This window comes from Astatotilapia calliptera, chromosome 13 (assembly GCF_964374335.1).
Source record: "Astatotilapia calliptera chromosome 13, fAstCal68.1, whole genome shotgun sequence".
Lineage (NCBI taxonomy): Eukaryota > Metazoa > Chordata > Actinopteri > Cichliformes > Cichlidae > Astatotilapia > Astatotilapia calliptera.
This window is the reverse complement of record NC_137434.1, coordinates 24,214,346-24,231,965: the sequence shown is the minus strand read 5'-3', so window position 1 is coordinate 24,231,965 and position 17,620 is coordinate 24,214,346. Positions and strand designations below refer to the sequence as shown.

The following is a 17,620-nucleotide window of genomic DNA, read 5'->3' as shown; positions in this document are numbered from 1 at the left end:
TTGTTAATGTCCTGCAGTGGAAAAAGGGAAAACCAAAAAATCCAGCAATAGGCTTAAATCCTGAATACTGAATAATGTGTATAAATGTAGGCAGATGTAAAAGTGCCAGAGAGATCACAGAGTGCCCCCTCCCTGTTTTCAGTCATTGTTCCAGCGTGCATACAGCACTTGTTTAAAATTTGGGAATCAATCATTTGCCTTTGCCAAGTTATAAACACAAACAATTGGGGCCAGATAGCCTGTGGCATAATGAGTGCAATGACAATTTTGGTTTAACAAAACTTTTTGTAATTACATTGCAAATTTTGTTTCTGTAACTTTTAATAATTGGTGTCCTTACATTGAGCACAAAGAAAGCCTCATGGGTAGCCACTGGAAATGCTCCTCTTGACATACAGAGGTCGTTCAAGAGCTGTAATAGGCTTTAAAGCATTGGTCCCTCCCAGGGGCGGACCGACTGTTGGAGTAGATAGTGTACTGTTACGCACAGTTTGCCTTATTGACGCGACATAGAGAAAGGGAGAGGAAGCAAACAAAGGGTTGAGTTTGTTTACAGGTTTGCAGACTGATTAAAACACTTCATTCTTTTTTGTTGTGTTTTCATGTTACTTTTTTAAGCTCTACTTGGATTATGTACTCAGAGGCACGATCCTGAAATGCATTCAAGGTGAGTTTTAAGGACGGGCTCCAAAAAATATGTGTGTTACTTAAAAAAAATACACAAATCTTTACAAACGTGCTCTTTAGATGTTTCAGTCGCTGAGTCAGGTGTCACGTTGCAAACAGCCGACACCTGCCTAGTATATTGGTAGATTTGTGGAAAAATCTAGAAATCAGTAGATCTAAATTTGAATTATTCATATTATTGTGAAATGTCACTGCAATCACCATGAAGACATTTTTGTTTAAAAGGTGTTTTAAACAAAGGTGCTCTTCCCACGCATGTCTACTAAGTGGTTACTAAAGCAATTAACAAAGTAGTGCAGTGGGTGTTTGAAACGACCGTCCCGTGTTTGATGGGACTTTCTTCTTTTACATTAATCTGGATTTGGGTGTGAATTTTGCAGCGACCCTCTGACTCCGCCGGTATATTTGGCAACGCGGCGCGCTGGCTCGAGTTCAGCTTATTAATCTGCTAACTCTGTAGACGGGTGAACGTCTGGTTTCACCCGACATCGGTTGTGTTGACTGTAAAGGAGATGCTGTCAATGCCGGTGTCCCCAGGGATGCAGAGAGGGGAAAAACATGCGTTTTATTTGCTCGATAGAGTGACGACAGCTTCTTTCAAGAAATAAGCACACGCTCAGTGGGTTGAGGATTTAAGCGACAATTCTCCATTTAAACTCCTCAGAAGAGCTGATTTTTTTTGTTTGTTTTTTTGTTTCATCTTTCCCTTGTTAAGGGAGGTTAAAGAGTTCGTCCGCCTTTCTACTTAACGGCTACTGTCAGGCGATGACGCCCGCGTGGGAGATTTTTATCCACTCCGGCTAGTTGGCTTGAACTTTTCTCCCATTAATTCTTGTGATAATGGGCAATTACGGACACTAATGGATATGTTTGGGCACGCTACTATGAGACTCCCAGGACTGGAGATGGCGCACGACACCACTTGGTTTTGCAGATAACCATGCGAGGGATAGCGAGTAAAGCCGTACGCACACACGGCCGCTCAGCTATTTTGCTGTTTGTGTTTTAATAGTTAAGTGAAACCTAATATGTTAACCGAGAGGTCACTTTCTTCTATCCGATGATAATGTCAGCCGTCACCCACGAAGACACGGAAACCTCTTTGTGTTCATAAAGTTTCGGTGCAGACGTGTCGCCGAGCGAATTTTCTTACATCTTCTGCCCTGTTGCACCTACATAAAACACACCGAGTTAGTGTTCTCGTACCGGCTTTGCGGATTTTTCTTCCTTCCCACTGTGTTGTTTCCCTCTTGGCGTAGTAGCCGCACGAACGTGTCACTGTTATTTCTCTAGTGCGCAAACTGTCTCCGGAGGCGCTCGGATCGGTACTGAAACCCACAAGGAAAGTAAAAATTTTCATATGGTTGAAGTACGGCCATCGCGCCCGGTTCACACAGTTGTCGCTCCTCCTCTGCTCCTCTAAAAGCAACGCTATGATGAATATTTACATTAGAGATGTGCGAAATAAAAGCGCGAATACCGGCGAATAAAAAAAATGTCTGCCTAGAATTTCATTTTGGCAGACGCCTTGCACTACAGGTCATTACAGCGGGGGATTCGTGGGCCGAGGAAGCTGCAGTTTATTCTGGACAAACAGGAAGTGCCGCAACAAAACATCATTTTCATGATTTTGTTTTGTAAGACTGTCACATTGAGAGTCTGAAGCTCAGTAATCCAAACGGAAAATGGCACATGTGTAAATCGTTGTTATCTCAGCGCAAATCACCTTAAATAAACTGACTTTGCAGAAACCAGTAGACTACTTGAGTGAACTTGATTTCACAAATCCCTTTATTAACTGCTAATAAGCACCGATGTGAGAAATTCAAGATTGTTATATTTTACTTATTTGAAAATGCTGATATGCAGGCTGATTGCGGTCTGTTGCGGCGCATTTATTTCTGGCTGTTTCTCTGTGACGCAGCTGAAGTCACTCTGGGGCTTCCTCATGCTTTTCCTATCAGGCAAACAGAGATGTGCCGCAATCAGCAAATTTATTTTCAAACAATGGAAGCGCACCGGGCAGCCAGTTGGACAGGAAACCTGGGCCACAGAGCAGGAACACGCTCAGCGCACAGCCAAACACTCGCTCCTGAACTCCCTGTGCTTATCTGAGTTTCAGCTACACAGAGAAGTAAGTTACAATACAGTACCGTTTCATAAAAGTCACTTATTGTTAGCACGTTACATCTGCTATGATTTGGCAAAAAAAGGAGAGAAAAAAAGTTGGCGCGTGTGTAAAATTAAGTTAAGTGACAGAAGTCCCGCAGTTCTGATGGGATATTTGGAAACAGAGTCACGTCCTGCCAGCGGATCGCTGGAATACGTGCGCCTGAAACTCCAGACGAAACAACAGCGAGAGGCTGTTGGCTGTTTGAGCACAGGGATGACCAGCCAAACTGACGGTGCCGCTCTGTTCATTCAACAGACCACCAAATTCGTCCGATGGCTCGACCGCAGTAACAGCATCGGAGGCCAGCGGAGGAGATCTACCACCTGTCGGTGCCACAGGAGCGCAAACGTCCCGTTTAAACCGCGGCTCTACCGGAGGAGGAGAACCGGATTCGCCTTCCTGGTGCAGAACCCCGAAGAGCTTTGACGTTTTTCAGAGCCGGACGATATTCCGCTTCCCTCGCCGTTCCTCCAGTGGATATTTTTCCTCTGACTGCGACTCATTGCCAAGCTCCCCGCTCTCCCCGAAGCCAGTGATGTCTGACAAAGCGATACAGACCCCGAGCCTCACCGGACAGGTGCTAATACACGCCCTGCAGCGCATGGGTGAGGTGCACGGTGAAGGACCGGGCACGCAACACGGTGAGCACAGACTCTTCATGTATAACTCCCGCATTAATGTGAGTGCACGCACGTGGAAGATGTTCAGGTGTCTTTTTGTAAAGTCGTTTCCCAAGTGATGGAGTGACAAACCGAGATGCAGGAACTCCATTTGGTAATGTAAGGTGGCTGTACTTCACATTACGGTAAAGGTGTTTCTCGCCTTGCGCCTTTCGTCATGATGTTGCTGTTGTTGTAGATGGTAAAAGAGGACATGCACACAGTACAATTTTCATGCTCACAATAAAGAATGCAAATTAAAGTGTAGGAATTTGTCTAAATGCCTAAACGCACTGCTAATACTGGTATAGGTGTGGGTGAAAGTTTGACCTGACTCAGTCAATAAAGACTACCCTGGACGTAAGACGGCTGTGTGGGTATGCAGCTTAATAGGAAACTAGATAGGAGTCTACAACTAGTTCCCTCACGTTTCCTCTATCAAAGATTTGGGGCTTTGGGCGGTCGGTGGTGTTGAGTGTTACCAATGATAGTGAAAAGATGAACAAAAACATACTTAGGATGTTTTTATATCTAGTTTCATACTTAAGATGTGTTTGTTTTCACCCCTTTCTCACTCTAGAGCTTAGTCATGAAAGAGAGCCGTTTTTCCACTACCTTGATGTGCTATGCTTGCTATTCTCACATGAGTAAGGCTGTTGCTTTTTTGTTTTTGAGATTCTGGTTTATTGACTAATACTCTGCATGTGCTACTCTGTTTGCCCTTGAAGAGAAATCCAACAAATCCAGGTGGAAACATGCTTATATAAAACACACTAATGACTCCTCCATGCTGCTAAATCCACTTCTGCTGCTTCTCTGTTTTCATTCCACTGTAGTAGTACTTTGTTTTTCTGGCGAGTAATGCCTGCTGCCTTCGAGTGTGTAAAACCTTTCTAAAACCTGCAGGATACATTTGAATAACATTCTCAGGTTTAATTTAAAAGGAAACTGTTGACTTGTTTATACAAAGGGTGAGTGATAGTTATAACATTGTGGACAAAGGTGGATCCAATAGGTTGGATGTGTGATTTTGTTTTGCAAAAAACAAAACAAAAAAACCCATAAAAAAAAGCAGAAACGGTGACAACTTGTATTCACATTAGTTTTCAAAGTCTTAATCCCACCCTTACTCTGTAAGGGTTTGTCATTTTCATCTTCACATTGGTGGTTTGAGGGAGACAAACACATAATGGTGTAATGCGTGATGACCATTCTGTACCATGTTTCTGTTAGGAGTTGTTAATCCTGCTGATGTTGGTTTGTTTCAGACGTTGTCCTGACTCATGGCTAGACTAACAGGGCCATGCCCAGGAATGTGTGCATGTGTGTACTATTCCACACACAATGTAGGAACCTGTCAGTGAACCTAAAGAAACACATTTCTACTGACATCATCGTTACTGCCACGCGTAATGGATGTCAGATTTATATACACTTTTATTAGTCAAACTTAAAATGATGTGAAAGAGTCATAATGTATCAGTATTTCATAATGATAATTGAGTCTGTACTCTTAAAGACTCTTGACTCCTCAAAGTAAGCATTATTTAGCGTTCGCTAAGTATCACTTAGCAAACTTGCAGGTGAAATGCAGATGTGAAACACACAAACATTGAGCAATGGCTGAGCATGATATTTGGTAATGGAATCTTTCTGGTTTCAGTTTGTAGTCCAAGTAGTATTGGTTGGTCACATTTAAGTGGGCTGTGTTTGCATGCTTTAACAGTATTAAAGATGGCTGAAGTTTCCTGCTTTGAAAAGTGACAACACAGAAGTACCTTAAAGCTGCATTCTGTTTAATGGCCAGTAGGGGTGCAACTGAAGGTTGGCAATAAACTTGTAGTTGTAAAGTATAAAAGCCTATGTGGGAAAATAGGCCTCAGCTCTTTTGCTCTTCAACCTCAGAAGAGACTTACCCAATGGGGTAATTGCTGGTTTAGGACACATTTATAAAAAATAAAGTTAGTTTTTGTAAACTGTCATTACTGGAGTAAAAAAGAAAAGTGTTCATCCTGGATAATCTTATTGATTATAAATAATAAGTCAATCATAAGTGTGGATGACAGTGAGCATGTGGTGTCCCCGGGTTTCACAGTCAGATCCACCTCTCACCCATTATATTGCAGAAGTTGACAAAGAACATGCTCAGTTCTAGGATTCATAAACTAAGGTTAAGGTCAGGTTGTGTTTTAGATAGTCTAGGGTTGCATTCTGCTAAAAAAAAATGTGTATAAGCTGAACTACATGTTGATTCTCCAAACTGCACCAATTTCGTGTCATACTTTAGCCTCCATCAGCATTGATGCAGACTCAGGTTATACCATTCCACAGTGTGAAATACTGTTGCTCCTCAGATGCTGCTGTTGTTGCAGAAAAGGTGTCCATTTGGTGTTGGACTCTTGTTGGTTAGGTTTAGGCATCAAAAGTACTCGGTTACACTGAGTTAAAGATGAAGAACTTTGTCCCTTCTCAACATTAATTTAGTATGCTGAAACATAAGGCTTACCGAGTGTGTTTAAATGTGACACTAAAAGTATTGGACCACACCTCTTAATCTTTGAATCCAGGTGTTTTCTGTCTCATTGGTACAGGTGCACAAAAGCATGCACCTAACCAAACCATGTAGCCTGCTTTTACAAACATTTGTGAAAGAATGAATCGTTTTAAAGAGCTTACGTTGATGCCACCTCTACAAGTCAGTTTGAAATGTCTTCCCTCCTAGATATTGCATGATCAGCTGTAAGTGGTATTATTGCAAAGTGAAAGCGTGCAGGAACCACAGCAATTCAGCCACATAAAGTTACATAGCAGGGTCACCAAAGGCAGTGGTGCATAGTGTGTAAAAGTCACCAACTCTTTGCTGACTCAATAACTGCAGAGCTTCACGGCATGGGTTTCCATGGCCGAGCAGCTCCAGCAGGTGTACTGAGTAGGTGGCCTGGTACTTTTGTTCATATAGCATATCTGATGAGTGTGGATTGAGGCCCTTATTGCTAGTACCTTTATCCATATGTCCTCTGCAAACATACCGGTAACAGCAGTATTTGAGGCCTTCAGGATGCTAGCAGGTTGTTACTAAGAATTTATGTATTTCCCTTTTTATGGAATTAATATATCGATTGAGGTGTAAAGTAACTAAATACATGTCAGTTAGCTGTTAATTAGAATGTTCAGTTGATACTAAAGTAGAAGTAGAAGCTGTTTAACTTATCCAAAGAGCTTAAAATGAAATTCAAATTGCCATAATAAAAGATGAAAGCAGATAAAGTTTTAAATATTATAAAACAGGAAGTGCAAGTTATGATCTTAGATTATATCATCATATAAACACATTTTCAAATGTGGACATTAAAATGTTGTGCCAATATTATTTTTTAATCTCTATACCACAAACTCATTACAAATCATTCGTGCCACCGTTGTATTTAGATGCTCATTAAACGTTAAATATTTAGTGTATACTCCCACAGCAATTTTATGACCAACGGTTTTGAGCATACATTGAGGGATTCCCCAAAATGTTTTTATCGGTTATCACAGCCTGGATCCTATTTTTATTGTTTTCTGTTTATTTCAATCCCAAACAGAAATGAAAGAACTGCCACCTCCAGCATCACTGGTCTAAAATAGTGCTCCAGTTGTCTTGTTTACATCAGCACAGCTTAAAAACAGAAGGCTCATACTTTTAGCTGTGATGCTGTTGGCTAAAGTTGCCCATCCTGTTGCTTGGTAACAAACAAAATTTTGCCAGGAGGTTAAAACTTGGCAAAAAAAAAAAAAAAAACCAGATAAAAGTACTAACAGAGTAAATGCCTTCACAGTGTTGCTGCAGTGGAAGGCAAATAAATCTTCTATGGAATAATGCTGTTCTGTCATCTTAATGAGAATAAACCTATTTGTTTTGCTCAGACTGGTAAAATTGTGCGGTTACGTTACATTACAGTCTAACCCTCTCTGTTTACATCTCAGCTTTAATCCTTCAATTTGTTTTTCTAAACACAATGGGGTTTTATTTTTTTGTAAATATCAAAGTAATCTCCTAAGGCTGAAATAAAACTTCTGAAAACCTGAGCATATTCTCTGCTTTGTATGTGTCGCTATTCTTTTTCATAATAGCAGCGAGTAGCTTTGCTGATTGCCTTGTGTCTCTTTTATTCTCTTTCACTGAAGCCAGACAGACAAGATAGCAGTCAAAACAGAACAGTCCATGTGTGTGGTTACGTGTTGTTTATTAAGTAAGCCACTCAAAAAAGGACTCAGTATGTGTGTTTAGTAGCCAAAATAGGCTTCAGGTCTTTTGTAAGATGCAGACAGTAACTTGCATCTCAATCAGTCCACTGCATTTGCAAGATAGGACCAATAAACACAAACTGACTTGTGCAATAAGTTACACATTGTCCCCCCAATCACACACAAAAGTCTCACTTATCAAGATTGCTAACTTGTTTGTGTGTTAGATATGGTGCAGGGGCTTAAGGAAGATCTGTTTATCTTGTTGTTGCTGCTCGACATCGCAGTACTTCCTCCTGCAGCAGCAGGAAGATCACACTCGCAGTGCAGTCAGGTTTCTTCAGTTTTAGAGCAAAACAGATGCCTCTTGTGAGTTTTTGTCCTTAACACAGTCTAATTATAATACAACCTCAGGGCTGGATGGAACAAAGATAGATTTTGCCTGAGGCTTTGATCTTACAAATAAACTTTAGCTGAAATTCAAGTTACTGAGCTGCACAAAGCCGACTTACTGTCTGTTAGAGGAATTCACTATTTATTCAGGTTACTCTGGTACTCTTTTGACCTAAGATGCGACTGTTTGCTGGCATTTGTTTTTTGCTTTTTAACTGAATGCCCTTCGGCATGAGCAAACTGTGGATTATGAGCCAAAATCGGTTGTCAGCAGATTGCATTACAGCAGCCAGGTTGATGTCTTAGAACTGCTCCTATACAAAATCAGTATCATCATGTATACTATGTATAACTGTCGTTTTGGTTATTGTGGTCATTGTCAAAGGAACATCCTGATAAAGTAAGTCCTCGTGCATGATACAGTATTTAACCCGCTAAGTACATGCAGTGTTACTTAAAAGCATCTTGGACGTCAGTACAGAAATCTTTGAAAGGAGGAAACAAGTAACATATGCAAAACTTCATAGGAGTTCTTGTTTTGTGTTTTAAAATTCATTATTTGATGTCTTGAGCATCCTGGCATCGCCTACCTGCACCGTTCGTAGCTTCCAAACCCGAATAAATCAGTGAGATTCAGTGATTACTCAGCTCCTTGCCCATATCGCCATTAAAATCCCTCTTGCTGATGCTGCAGTCAGCAGCTTGATGGATTGATTGCTGTATTGGTCTCGTCAATATCAGAGGATGTGAGAAATATTAAGTCTGGGTTTCATAATGGCGTGCATGAGTCATAAGCGGAGATCGGTAAGAGGTCAGAGCCTTTCATAATCGTATTGTAGTTCAGACTGAAAATCTAACAGATTAACCACGAAAACACACATTCACGCGCACTGACACATGAACGCACTCGCACTTTTCCTCATCCTGGTCAGCTGGCAACTGTAACACCATGAAGCACTCAAAGTGCACTAAATGTGTCTGATAACCTTCTCTACTGTTAATAATTAACAAATATGTTTGTCATTTACCTATTCTGTCTCACCTCGTTGAATAAGTACCCTGATTTACATCTCCTCTGGGGTTTTTATTATGTCACTGTGAGCATGCATCGATTATAACATCAAATAAACTGAACTGGGTCAAAACCAAAGGAGTCTCACTTTATGAATCACACTCTGATTGTTTTTCTTCTTTGTCTGTCGTATAGTTTCTTCAAAATTTTACCATTAAAAGGAGTTTATTGGTGTGTTTTTTTGATAAAAGCAGTCATGGATTGGCGGGAAAGCCGAACATGCACATCACATATGATTTTCTCCAAAACAACAACAACAACAACAACAAAAAAAAAACGATGAAGGTTTGAGTTACAGTGCTTTTCTGTTACATCTGTTCATGTTTTTTTTTTAAAGATTCAATATCAACAAGTGAATCAAGTTCAAAGGAACTTAGCTTGGCTGCAGTGAATTTGGTGTAACCACAGTCTGAGCCATGTGCCCGGTGATCCCCAAAAGGACTTTATTTTCTTTCTGGGCAACCTATTGTTAACATAAGTTACGATCAGAGAGCCGCCATTTTGAAACACCTCGTATGTAAAGCTATGTAAATACATGCGCTCGGTTTCTGTGTTCCTTTGTGGTTTCTCTTAATCTTACAAGTCATATTTCAAATATCTTTGTGCTGAAGTTTCACAGTGTTTTCAAGTCTGAACCCCTAACCACAAATAAAGCTCCAAATACTTTTTGGTTATGCTTCACTTATATGAAGCATAAATAAACACATATTTTGTCTCGGTGGTTAAGTTTTGAGCATTTAACCTCTTCAGAAATGTAATGAAAGATCATGTGAGTTAATGCTGTTGCACCCTGGAACTGACACGCAGGATGTATAACAGTTGTTTACCTGATCATCATATGCAAAGATGGCATGTTTTCTTTTTACTTTGTGTTGCAGATCCGTCACCCAGCCCCTCTAGGACGTGGCAGCAAAACGCAGCAGGGGACATGCAGGCAGAGACATTCGGACAACAGCTCAGACGAATAGGAGACGAGTATAATCATCTCCTATTGCAAAGGGTTAGTGATCACTGACACTATTTCTGTGTGTGCGTGAGAGAGAGAAAGAAGTCATATGTGTGTTAAAACCAGCCTGCAGCAGGATACATTTTTACATCTCTTGACCAGAAGGCTGAACACCCTGCAGCTGTGGTAGTGAAGCTGATCAGCTGACAGACAAGACTGCCATTAACTAAAGGATATAAACGACTTTTGCCAAATCATCTCATCTCAGCAACTCAAAAATATATAGGCTGTTGGAAAATTGCCTTTTTCATTCAGTGTTTCTCTGTGAATCCAGATTTGCAGCTGGATGCTGCTGAAATGAACCACATGTTCAGCAGGGCAGGAAACAAGAAAGGAAAAAAAAAAAACTGGACAAAATGTGTGTGTGTGTGATCAGAGTCTCTTAGCAGCTGGTCATTTCCACTCTGCTTTGGTTGATAAAAATAAAAAGACCTGTGATCAAAGTATTACACGAACAGACAGCCTGAATCTGCAGAAAATCCAGATGCCACAGTTACCACTGTAGTTAAAAAACATACCAAAAAACAGGAAAACAGCCTAATAATAGAAAAACCTCAACAGTGCAGGAGCAGGTGATGGATAGGTTAAGCGTAGAGAGAGGAAAGCAATGTTTACAGAAGTTGAAAAGAAACAAAAATAAACCTTGTGATACAAATTGACCTTTTAATGTGGGGAGAGTGAAAGAAGTTCATTATGCAGCACACGAAAACACATATGTTACATAGATGTATTTGTAAATGCCGAAGGTGAAATTCATCAGAGCTTTTTCAGTTTATTAATATATATCGCATTTGAGATGTTAAATATTTTCTGCATGCTATGCTGCTCTAGCCTCTCAGTTACAGTATTCTTGAAACTTCCTACTATATACCCTTTAGGCCAAATCACACACAAAAAATACAGGTTTAAGAAAATTCCTATCACCTTGCTTGCTTCGGTACTTGTTCCATGAGATTGCAGTTGCAGTATTCTGACTATTGCTCTGCTAAAGAGACGTTCATATTATTCTTGGGAGTATAAATCCTGTGAATGGTGCAGTTGTGAAGTTGTAATCAGACTTAATTTCCTCTTGGCTCCTTTTCCTTGGCAATATTTCGGCATATTGCATCACTCCGGCTTTATTTACTCCTCTATCAAAGAGCTGACTGGAGCTTTGGGAAGACAGAGAGGAAGCGAGGAGAAAACATGATCTAGTTTAAATTCACTTTAATCTCATCACAGAAATGGGTTAAAAAATAGAAGTCAAGAAAAATGCATGACAGGCCTATTATATCTCAGTAAGGAGCTTAAAACACTCCCTCAGTGTCAAAAGCTTAACAGTTACAAAGCTGCAAGTCTCCATTCGAGTCTTTTGATGCATGAGAAATCTGCTTCACTCACTGAGTGTTTTTTTTGTCTGTGTAACTAATGAGCTGCAAACAGGAATAGAGTGAACCTTTTCTGCAACTTTGCTTCTGCATTTTTTCCTAACCAACTCATATATCTGATCTCTAGTGACCCTGTGCTTACGTATTAGAGATTCAGCCGTGTAAACTGCTAATGCATTAGTAATATAAACAAGCACAAATGTAGAAATCAATGATTAAAAAATTATTTTTCAACATTTGTTAATATTTCTCAGCATTCTAATGTTTAGGTTTCCTCCCCCACACACTAAACAAACCTAAATTAGCCAGTGCTGTAATCACTGACCATACAGTTACTCAGCTACGGGAGTCATGATTTTGGAATGTTTTCAGTAAAAAAGCAGTAAAAAAGCTGGTGTTTCTCACATCCTCTGTGAGCAATTTCCATTATTCAGTGCTGAAGATGGTGAGGAAAGCAGAGTACAGGCTCTGACTCAGCACCTTGTCACACAAGTTTGGAACGTGTGTGTATTTTAGTGCCTCCGTTATCTTGATTGCAGAACCAACCAGAAAGTGAGCGCATGTGTGTTAGGTAACTTAACAAACTTACAAAGAAATAGGCTGGGGATGTTATCCACTGTCCTGACATTGTGATCGTTCACCCTAATCTACTCGGCTAACTGGCAGTTGCACTGAAGCACTGAAGCTTACGTAGCTTGCACAGGAAGGTCAAACGTTAAACGTAAGGCACTGTGACTGATTAAAGGCCCAAACAAAGGAGCTCAGGATGCGATACCCAATGAGGCAGAATATAGTTTACTTTTACATATATGTAAGTGACATAAAGTTGCATTTTTTAATGTTAAAAAAAGTAAAGGCTATGTTAGTTCTATTGCATGTAGATACCTTTATGATATAACTATCAGTTTGGGAGGGGTTTTTTTGCTCTTAAAGAAATAAACACACTGACTTTTCGATCAGTCAGTTTAATCAACATTTTAAATTACTGATGTTAAAGTGACCTGTAGTTTGTGGGACTGATTCTATATGTTCCTCAAAAGTATTAGCTTACTATAGCCCACTTTAGTAAGACTGATCGGTTCATTAAGTCATATATTAATGCCACACATGTGTGGAGATTTATAGTTGAATGAAGGAATATGCAGTGCTTGTGGTAAAAGACAGACTGTATATAGCCTTGACACACCCATGTTGTAGTTTTTGTTTCATAACATCTGAAACAAGGCAGCACGGTGGCACAGTGGGTAGCCACACAGCAAGAAGGTCCTGAGTTCAATTCCACCATCAGGCTGGGGTCTTTCTGTGTGGAGTTTGCATGTTCTCCCCGTGTTTGCGTGGGTTCCCTCCGGGTACTCCGGCTTCCTCCCACCGTCCAAAGACATGCAGCTTGTGGGGATAGGTTAATTGGATAATCCAAATTGCCACTAGCTGTGAATGTGGGAGTGAATGTGAATGCGAATGGTTGTCTGTCCCTATGTGTTAGCCCTGCGACAGACTGGCGACCTGTCCAGGGTGTACCCCGCCTCTCGCCCTATGACAGCTGGGATAGGCTCCAGCACCCCCCGCGACCCTGAAAAGGATAAGCGGAAGCGAATGGATGGATAAACATCTGAAACATACATAATACAAAAAGTACTTCCTCATGAACAGTGGCCTCCAGCCCCTTTAGTTTTATAGCCAGCATCACCAAACAATATGTCAGCACCCAGCCTGTAATGTAAGTGCTAACGAGATAAAGTGAAAGCCTTCATTTACCTTTATTTGTTTTTTTTTTTGATGAATTAACTCCATCTGCCTTAATAAAATATAATGTCACTATGCTGTTTTCACTAAGGTAGGTGAGACTGGTTGAACTCAAGAGCTTAACAGATTACAGTATTACAACTCAGTGCACTAACGTCGGGGAAAGTATTTAATTTAGTCCATATGTGAACAGTCCCACGAGCTGGGATTTAGTACGTGATAAGCGTCAGTGGCGTGAGCCTGCCATGGCCTCAACGGCTTCGAAACAAACTTAAACACAAAGAGGCTGGATACATGTGAGAACAAAATGAGTTAAGGCTGTGACTCAACACCTTGTCACACTATCGCACTGCTGTGGAAGACAGGAAGAGATAGGTGTGCGCGTGTGTGTTTTTTTTCCAGTGTGTCTTAGTGGGAAATCATCTGTGAACGTGGTTGCAGAATCATCCAGAAAGTAAGTGCAGGTGTGTTTGTTCTTGCTGTAGAACAATAATGAGACGGAGAAAAGAGGAACGTGGAGACTTGTTCCTTGTTCTCTTGCCAGGTGTTGATGCTGCAGTGTATAAATGCACATGTGTGGTTACACATAAGGTTGACCAGGTTTCTCACTTTATGGGTGATTGCACAGTTTTAATCCCTCGCCTTTCATCCCACATATTGAGACAACAGTGCGCATTTTGATTAGCTCTAGTTTCCAAAAACCAGGACTGCGACACAGGCACACTTCTGATGTCTGGATTTTATCCACTAAAGAAAGCATACAAGGAGGTCATCGTGAGTGAAGTGCTGTTTAATCTACTTGAGCTATAGCTAATTTAAAAAATTGCATGCAATTACAAAACCTCAGGTCATACAGATTTCAGTGTAATATGATGGTAACTACAAAAAGGAAAAGGAAATTCAGCTGTAATAAACAGTGAAAGAGAAACTGCTCAAGTTTCAGTGAAACTGGTGAGAAATGATTGTCAGAGATCTTTTTTCCAGTTTTTAATCATAGTTATCTTGCAGTTTTGCAAGGATGAGAGTATGAAAGCAGTCTTACAAGAAATATGCGGTTTACAAAAAGATCGGGCTATCTGTCGATGCATCTTTATGAAACAGAACAGTAGCTGAAATAAGAGTACACTGATCAACCTTAAAAGCATTAAGTTTCAACATTAGAAATAAACATCTGAGTGCACCAAGAAGTAAAATAAACATATGAACTCATGTTGATATATTTTTCTACCACTGTGAGTTTGTGATGACAATTAATTCATAAAATTAATGATTTTCTGCAGCGTAATTCTCTTGTCTACTTTGCAGCTGCAGGGTTGTATTTTACTGTTATATTATTTCTGTTCTTTATAGATATCTATCACCCGTTCCTCTTGTAGCACCTCGTGCTCAGTTGATCTATTTTGCGCAGAAGAGTCAAATGACCCATCAGAAGCTTTGCTTTATGTGAGCGCACTAAGAGCCTAAAGCAGAAAGCCCGAGTTAACAAACAAATCCGATAACCACCATTGTGATACCAGTTTTCTCTGACTAGATTTTAGACTTTTTCAAGCCAGCTGATACAAAGAAATCCTGGCTATGTTGAGCATGCTTCATAGTACGTCCTACTGGTCACTCAAAATACTTACATTTTCAGAAGGTCAGCAACAAGACATTTTTTAAAGATAATTAAATCCATCTATCTGAATAATGTGAATTATTACCACTTCAAATATTGAAGTTTTACATTTAGCATTCTTTTTATGGTTTTTTTAAAGCCTTTATTATGACAGGAAAGCTGGGAGAGAGCAGGGGGAAGACATGCAGGCTCTAAAATAGCCTTATTGCATTATGAGTCACCTGTTCAACCCGGTGAACTCAAATGGCACTCCATTCTCGTGTAATTCAGAAAGCAAATTCTCAACAGATGTTCTCTCACATCCCTCAGGTTTCTTATGTCTTATCTGAGTGTTTGTGAGTGGCTGTGTCTGCGTTGAGATATCCTGGTGGGACTGCATCCTTGAAGTGACCTGGAGAGTTGAACTTTAGGAAGATTTCTGAATACAAGAAAATATAAGAAGTCTTCAGCACTGCCACGAACTTTACACCGTAATCAAACCGACACAGCAGTAAATGATGAATCATCTGGCTCCAGTACAGCCGGGCTAGACAAGGGTTGAACTGAGGTGATTAAAGCATGTGGTGTGACTGCCTGCAACCCTACACCCTTTTGACCTGTTGCTCCTTAAAACTAAAACAGTTTTCACTTCCAGCTTCCTTAACTCAAAAATGCCAAGCCGGCTGTGAGCATTTCTTCAAGTTGCATTATTTCACATACATTTTTGGATCTCTACTGATCCAATAAAACCATCTAAAAATATAAGATCAAATTATCAGTCTTCTTTTCTGCACATTTACGTGCTCCACAGAGAATGATTTCTACTAATGTTGATGGGCCTCTAACTTTTCTTCCAGCGGATCTAAAATGCTGACATTTTGTTTGTTTTTTTACCAAAATTTCCAAACAGTTTTTAATTACAATGCCACAAAATTTGGTACACGGATTGTCACATTTGGTAAATCACGGTTCCAAGATGATCTATCCTTATGTGACTTTGCTGATATGCTCTTTTCTTCTATAGTTATTAGAATTACGTTTCTGGTCATGTGTGAAACATTATAACAGTTATAAGAAAGATTAGAATGAACATAAACTCTTACCACCAGGTCAACAGTTGAGCTTGAAGCTGTCCAGACCTCTGGGTTATGATCAGGAAAACTAATGACACATCCAACCACCCTGTTTAGATTCATCTCGCAACCCTGCTTCTTTGGCACTCCTCAATTTAGGATTGCGAGTCACTGATCCAAAGGTGTCTTGAAATATCTATGAAAACAGGATCCAGTTAACAAAATTTTATACTTAATAGGGGAATTTATTATGTTTTTAGCTTCAAAATGAAAAACATTATTATCAGCCCGTATCACATTACTTTTGAACACTTAGCTGCCAGCATTGCTAAGGTTGACAGAAGAGCTTTATTCGACTTCATTGCCTGAAGCCTAAGAGATGCCTGAAGGATAAGAAACAGTCTGCCTCACTTCAGACTGCAGAGTGACTCACAGAGACGCTACACTGACACAGACTCTGGGTTTAGTTCACTTTACTGCCTGAGAAGTTTGAAAAGCACTTACTACTGTAACATACCATGCAACCATACTATATTATAGTGGTTAATTATTTTGCTGGAAAACATATGCAGCAGTGTATAATCTCAAATGTAATGAGTAAGCATTTGTTTTTTTAGTAATCTTCCACACACTTAGCTTTTTCTCCTTTGCCCTCAGTTAATCCATCCAATCTCTCTCTCTCTTCCTCCCTGTCTTTATATCTGTCTCTCTCTCTCTGTCAAACATTTACACAATGTGTGCATGTTTGTTTTCAGACTTCTGTGAACATGCCCAAAATGGTGTCCATGCCCATGTGTGTTTGTGTGTGTGTGTGTGTGGTGCGACAGCCCAGTGTCCGTGACAGTGTAGATTCATTATGGCTCAAACCTGCGGTTACAGAACTCTAAGGGAGCAAAGCACAAGGTCTAATTATCCTGTCCAAACACACACACACACACACACACACACACACACACACACACACACACACACACACACACACACACGCTTACAGAAACTCCCAACACACACTGTCTTTCAGTAAGAGGTACAAGCCTTTGTCCTGAAGACAGAAATAACTCTGAGGAACACTCTGGACCAGTTGGGTGTCACTGGCTGGCTGCTTGTATTTGTGTGTGTGTGAGAGAGTGATTGAGTGTGTATGAAAGACAAAGGGCAGGACAATATTTTTAACCCTTGCTTAACCATCTAGGTTTGCCTGTTTCTGTGACTACACAGTGCCTGCCGTAGGTTCTGCCTGTTTATGGCCTGCTAGCTGAACAGTTGTTTTGTTAAAGGCGTTTTCTGAACTTAAACACCATTATCAATTTCTGCTGTCAGCTATTGTAACGGAAGGAACTTTGATGTCTCAAAGTTTCAAAGAAACTAGGACAGTAGTCACTGAGAGAGGAAAGTTATTTCAGCATCAATACATTTTTTTTCTATTTGGGGGCTTCAAATATTTCACTATTGACTCATTTGAAATATTGACTAATTTCAGGTTTCCAATATAAATCTTTATAAATGCATAATCACCTATTTCTCTCAGTCATGGCAGTCAACACCACACCTCAGTTTACTTTATTACTGCAAGATTTGGCAACTTATCATGGCCTTTTATCAATATTTACCCCACTCAGGATA

The 17,620-nt window shown here is 40.2% G+C and overlaps 1 protein-coding gene and 1 long non-coding RNA gene across 2 annotated transcripts in view; one reads left to right on the top strand and one right to left on the bottom strand.

The window, feature by feature from the left end:
• Nucleotides 1–493: 493 nt before the first annotated feature.
• Nucleotides 494–17,620, top strand: part of LOC113034972 (uncharacterized) — a 31,102-nt gene continuing 13,975 nt past the window's right edge. The window contains exons 1-3 of the mRNA XM_026190183.2: nucleotides 494–667; nucleotides 3,116–3,501; nucleotides 10,093–10,214. Of these exons, the coding sequence (XP_026045968.1) occupies nucleotides 657–667; nucleotides 3,116–3,501; nucleotides 10,093–10,214 (519 nt within the window). The 5' untranslated portion in view covers nucleotides 494–656. The remainder of the gene's footprint in view (nucleotides 668–3,115; nucleotides 3,502–10,092; nucleotides 10,215–17,620) is intronic.
• On the bottom strand, nucleotides 15,065–16,687 carry LOC145419683 (uncharacterized). Its single transcript, XR_013900996.1, has 3 exons — nucleotides 16,630–16,687; nucleotides 16,028–16,193; nucleotides 15,065–15,363 (listed from the first exon to the last, which is right to left on the bottom strand). It is a non-coding gene; the product is annotated as an uncharacterized LOC145419683 (long non-coding RNA).